Source organism: Pteropus alecto, unplaced genomic scaffold (genome assembly GCF_000325575.1).
Source record: "Pteropus alecto unplaced genomic scaffold, ASM32557v1 scaffold76, whole genome shotgun sequence".
Lineage (NCBI taxonomy): Eukaryota > Metazoa > Chordata > Mammalia > Chiroptera > Pteropodidae > Pteropus > Pteropus alecto.
Window position 1 is genome coordinate 30,985,997 of NW_006443138.1, and position 6,000 is coordinate 30,991,996.

Below are 6,000 nucleotides of genomic sequence, written 5' to 3' on the forward strand. Positions count from 1 at the left end.
CAAGGCCAATGTAAGGAATTTGAAAGACAAAAATGGCATCATCAAACCTGTGCTGTTGGAAAATCTTGGCTACAGAGTAAAGAATAGATTGAGTGGACTTAAGAGTCAAGTTGAAGGGCACCACCTGGGACCTACTGTAATCTAAGACACAGATGATGGTAGCTTTAACTAGGTGGCAGCAACAGGAATGGAGAGAAGGTGGCAGATCATACACAGGAGGCAGAACAGCCAGGCCTGGTAACAATCAGATGCAGGGGTGGAGGGAGGGGCCACAGGGACTTCCATGCTCTTTTTGGCTTGGTACTCTGGGAGAGTGTATCTTGGTACTCTTGGTACGCTGGTATCACTCACAGACCCAAGAAGCTCTGGAGGAGCAGTGGCCAGGGAGGGCAGAAGATACGTTTCACTTCAGAACTATAGGGCAGGCAAATGGAGCTAACAGCACTGGACAAAAGGTCCAGGAGATGAAAGAAAATGTGGAAGACTTCAGCTCTCAGAGAACGGCTGAAACTTGAGAGGGGAGAGGACAGCCTGAAAAGCACAAGCAGAATGAGAGCATAAGTGAGATTCATAGAGAATCAGGAAAAACATCTCCATTTTAGGACGGGGCATGTAAGAGTCACCAGCAAAACAGCGAGGAACAGCAGTTAGTGAGGAGGAAACTCAAGAGGATATGGAGTCAAGGAAGCTGAGAGATGAGTTTCTGGAACAAGTAAAATAGAAAATGAACTAACTGAAAAGTAATGATCCCCTCTCGCCTCCACTGACAGGGAAGACCACTAAGGGAGGGAGTCTTCCAGCTCCTTCATGATAGCTTCTGCAGAGCTTCACAGGCTTAGACAATGACAGCTGCAGTGCTGAGTTGGAATTGGAAAGAGGCACTGGAAAAACAGGAGAAAAGGAACTCAAACCAACAAGACAGCATTTCCGATCACCAGCAAACAGAGCTGCTAGGGAGAAACTTGTCCAATTCCACATGCAATGCAGGAAATGTCTAAACAAACAGAATCGGCCCCAATGGCTGATCCCGCTGAACCCCAGACCTGTATATTGTAATGAGCATTGAACTAGACATATAGCAAAGGTATTTTTATTGAATCCTTGTACCGGCACACGGGTGGTGGGTGTCATTATCTCCAGTTGACATTAACTAGTGAAAGGGACCTGGTTTATACACAGTGTTCACTATGTATTCACTTAATAATCTGACTGGATGAGTAAGAAACCAATTTCAAAGAGAATAGTTAAAACGTGACCCAGTTCACAAGTACTAGATTCAAAATTCAGCCTCAAACTAAGCTCACAGCAAAGTTAGAGCTCTTCAGCCGCCCACACAGCAACACCTTAGAGCAAGAAAGGGATCCAGGAGGTACCAGGTCCTCTTGCACCTTCCACCAGCCCCCAGCCACTTGAGTTCTGGTTCTTCTCTGTACTCAATGGACCTGATGGCCTTCATGAATCTCTTTACCCTCTCCCTGTTTCTCAACGAATCCTACTAGAATATGAGTCCTAACTTGGGTCCACAGGCAGATTTCAGGGTGGCCATAAAACCTCTTAAAACTCTGGATTTTTCCTAGGTAAAGGGACCATAGCTCTTTTCAGATTTCGTCATCTTATTTTTCTCAGAGAATTACCACACGGGTCTAAAGAGAAGAGAGGGTGTGATTTGCCTTCAAATCCCCAAATCTGGCACAGTGCTTAGACCCTGTCAATATAGGTTGACTGACTGTTGAATGCCCCAAAAGATGAAGGGTTAGGGCGAAATAAGGCAGACCTTCCCTCCAGCACTTCCTGATCATCCTAAGAGTTAGTGATCTTCAAAGGAGGTCACTGGAGGAAAGGACTGTGATCTAGCACACAGTCCACCTTCTTTCTTGGTCAGTATGAACACAGAGCACACTGTTCTGAAAGTCCAAATGTAAAACTTATTTGCCCATAACTTTGAGACAACCAGGGAAAATTTTTAAAGGACTTGATTTTAAGTAATATTAAAGAATTACTAATGTTGGTAGGTATGATAATAGCACTGTGATTATATTCAAAAGGTCCTTATTTTCTTAGAGGTACATATAGAATAATTTAGGGTTGAAATAACAAGCAATGAGGAATTTGTTTTAAAATCTTAGAGCCACAAAAAAAGGTGGGGAGGAGTTGAGGGAGGAGATAAGCAAAGCAAGTGTGGCAAAATGTTAATAATTGCTGAATTTGGAAGATGGGTCTATGGCGATCATAATACAGTAAGTGCTCCCTAAACATTCTGAATAGGTTCTGTGACTTTAAGCAAAACGACATATAATGAAAACATTTTTACCAAAGACTAATTGATATTAACAAGAGTTAAGTTCCTACGGCCCCTCATCAACTTTATAACAAAACGACGTTTTCTGAGAATCTGCTGTATTATTCTGTTTTTGGATTTCTGAAAACTTACATAGGGAAAAAAAATAATAAAACAGTTCACCTGTGCTGATGGCTGCAAAATCTAATCACATACAGTTTTAACAGTCTTAGTGGCCATATTCCAAATAGTCACAAGATTTACTCTCTTAGACATACAAATCCTCAGTCCCTGCTACTCTGAACAGGAAGGTTTTCAGGACAATTTAGCAACATCCTTGAGTGTCCATCATCTATAACTACATAGGGAGTAATACCACTTTCAACCCTCAGGTGAATGTACATAGAGAACCAGGCACTAAGCGACACAGAATGTGAAGGTACACATCACCTGTAACAAATGTGCCACACTAACTCAAGATGTTAATAATCAAGGAAACTGGGGTGATGTATATATAGGGCTTTTCTATACTTTCTGCTCAATTTTTCTGTAAACCTAAAACTGCTCTAAAAAATAAAGTCTAATTTTTTTTAAAGTAAAGGTATTTTTAAAAAAAGAAGAAAATAGAAGAAAAAAAGAAAAAAGTGAAGGTATGTAAAGGATAAAAGAATAAATTTTTTTTTCATTTTTCTTTTCATTCTCTAATCTGCATTCTCTAATCTGATTTTTCTTCTATATCACTTGATTTTTTTTTTTAAGTAGTCCTGGGTATTAGGCCATATCCTCTAATTAAAGCTCATATCATGGCAGTGATAAAATGTATGGTTTTAAGATTAATTTGAAATGAAGACATTACTAAGATGTTATTTGTATCTTTGCTTCTTACCTAGAATTGGTTTGTTTTAAATAGCAACATTACAGCTATAGTCTATTTTGCTGTCTCCTCCAACCATTTCCACAACTTAATATATGCCAATCATTGAGCAAAGTACTCTACATTTATTACAAAAAGTACAGTACATATATTCTCACAAAAACATGGCATGGTAAATAAGACTCTTGTTACATATATTGGGAAACTGAAACTTAGAAAATTATGTAATTTGCCTTAGATCAAACAGCTGGTAAACGGTACTAGCAGGATTCAATTCTAAAGCTATTACTCTTAAATTCTATAATATACTTCATCCTTTCATCCCTTTCCTCCCTGTTTCTAGTTTATCAGAAAAGTCACTCAGAAGTATCTCAGAATCTGCAAAGACACTAGAAATAAATACAACAGTTATAAATAACGGCAATAATTCTTTATATTTACTTCATTACAGTTTACAAAGTCCTTTTATATTCTCATTCCATGCTTCCAGCTTGGTCACTTTTAGCTCTGTGACACGAGCCAAGTCACTTGACTTCTTTGAATCTTAGCTGCTCTATATACAAAATAATTACAGGAACACAGCTGTTAAGAGCTAGGACTCTGGCAGGAGACTGGCCTGGGTTCCAGATTCTGCCACTTACCAGCTGTCTGCCCTTGGGCAAGTTGCTTAACCTCTCTGTGACTCAGATCTAAAATGGGAATAATAATACTCAGAGTCGTTACAATAATTACACGAATTAATAATTGTGAAGTACTCACTTTGTGCCTGGCACAAAGTAAATGCTATGTGTTTTTTTAAAATAAGTAGTTAATTTAAAATACGACAAAAGGTTACTGTGAAAGCGTTATACAGATGTAAAATACTATCGTTATTACATACAGAATTTAGAAGACAAAGTGATCCCCTTTAAAGAAGAAGCAAAATGGCTCCAGGGAAAGTGAGGGTGACAGATATGACGAACTAACTTAGAGTCCTGGCACAGTCATCTAGCAGCTGTTGACCTTTTCAAAAAGTACTTAAAAATCTGACTCCAAGCTTCTTCCTTACTATCACCAGGGTCATACCTACCTCCAAAGTTAAGAGAATTAGATATCACATAAGTACCTGGCACAAATTAGGGAGCTTGTGCCAGTTTTCCTCTCGCCCTCCAGATCTTCCCCTACACTCTACACATAACAGCCGCTCATTATAAGCAGGCCCACCAGCGAATGGGACCAAATGAAAAAGCCCCCGCAAAACCCACATTCACCTCCGGGCTGCCCCTTTATAGGTGCAGCTCCCCGAGGAAAGTCCCTCTCGAGTCCCCGGATCTCTTTCAATTGTAGTTGAAAATTATAACCAAAAGGTTCTCATCATGGAAAGGAAGTGCAGAAATCATACGCTGACCAGAAAAATAGGAAGAGGAAACTACCGAGTAATTTTAGGGACAAAGAGCGGCAAGAGGCCAAGAGACACTGGTGTGCGTTTTGGGTCTGTTTTGCTCATGCGCTAGCTAAAGTAACTTTTCTCCCAGGCCAAAACTATGACAAATCACCCAAGTAGGAGGGAGGGGAAGGGGGGCGGGGTAGAGCAGGGTGCGCAGGGGACCCTGTGCTCAAGACAAGAAGCAAGCGCACTTGAGGTCAGCTGCCTTGTCAAGGCCATTTCCTAGGAGGCCGCGGACAGTGGAAGGGCTCGGCCGGCAGCTCCTCCCTCCCGCCGCTCCCGGCCTCACCACAAGCTCTGCGGACCGGCTCACCTGCACGGTCCTCACCTGCGCGGGGCCCACAGTATAGCCTTTTCCCGGGCAATGACCCGGGAGCCCCGCCGCCGCCCGCCGCCACAGCCAGGGTGCCGCACGCACCGCGGAGAAAAAGCCAAGCACAGCCATCCGGCCGCCGCTTGCGCGCACGTGCACACTCCGCCGCTCAGCCTCCGGGCCCTGCCCGCCGCGCAGCCAGTCAGCAGCCAGAGGCTCCCGAGGCCTCTCGGGAGTTGTAGTCCCTGGTGCGTGTCCGGTAGCTCGGCAACTTGCCCGGCGGGGCATTGAGGAGGCGCAAGTTCTTGCAGCTTCGTAGACAGACCTGGAGTCGACAGCCTGATGTGCACAGTTGGCACGAACTATGTACCTGCTCACTTCCTGGGTCGTAGGTTTAAGACTCAGTCCTTGATGACTTTCGGTGAGCAAACTTATGTGGAGGGAACTGAATTTTGATTGGGAGGAAAAAGTGGGAGCAGCTTTCTTTTTGGTGGTCACCCCCCCCCAGTCACTGAATGTTTGTGTTTTTTCAGTAAATATTCACTATAGTCCTCCTTCCTGCTGGGCTCTGCACTAGTGCCTGGGGAAACTATATACATAAGGCATCCCCCAAAACTCACACTTTTTAAGGTGATTGAGACAGGACTCCTGAAAGAGAATTGGATAACTAAGCAAAGACCTATTGAGCACAGCCGTGTGTTCCCGCCATTTGAAATGTGTGGGATGCCCGGTTCCAGACCCTTTGACCTGTCCCTGGATGTATTTATACTAAGAATAGATGAGCTTACAATATCTAAGACTAGGTGGAAGAAGGCAGCCGATATCAGGAATGAGCCAACTCAGAGGTTAGCAACTCAGAGGTCCTCAGCTTTGAAGGCCAAGATTTTTTTTTTAAGCTCTACTCTCTTAGCAACTTTCAAATAAATAATATAGTATTATTATTAACTATAGTTGCCATACTGTACTTTACATCCACAGGACTTATTTATAATGAAGTTTCTACGTTTTGACCCCCTTCATCCATTTCACCCACCCCTCTACCCCTGCCTCTGGCAACCACCAATTTGATCTCTTGTTCTTTATGTCTATGAACTTAGTTTTGGGTGGCT

General features: G+C 42.9%; 1 protein-coding gene across 10 annotated transcripts in view; it reads right to left on the reverse strand.

Annotated features, from left to right (window-relative positions):
- Window positions 1–5,060, reverse strand: part of HDHD5 (haloacid dehalogenase like hydrolase domain containing 5) — a 28,821-nt gene extending 23,761 nt beyond the window's left edge. For 2 of the 10 annotated variants that reach the window (XM_006923906.3, XM_025041029.1), the window contains exon 1: window positions 4,907–5,060. In XM_006923906.3, coding sequence (XP_006923968.1) covers window positions 4,907–5,023 — 117 coding nt within the window. In that variant the 5' untranslated portion in view covers window positions 5,024–5,060. Of the gene's footprint in view, window positions 1–734; window positions 2,852–4,867 lie in introns of those variants that run through there. The other 8 variants (XM_015598536.2, XM_025041026.1, XM_025041027.1 and 5 more) reach the window with 7 other exon arrangements.
- Window positions 5,061–6,000: the final 940 nt, after the last annotated feature.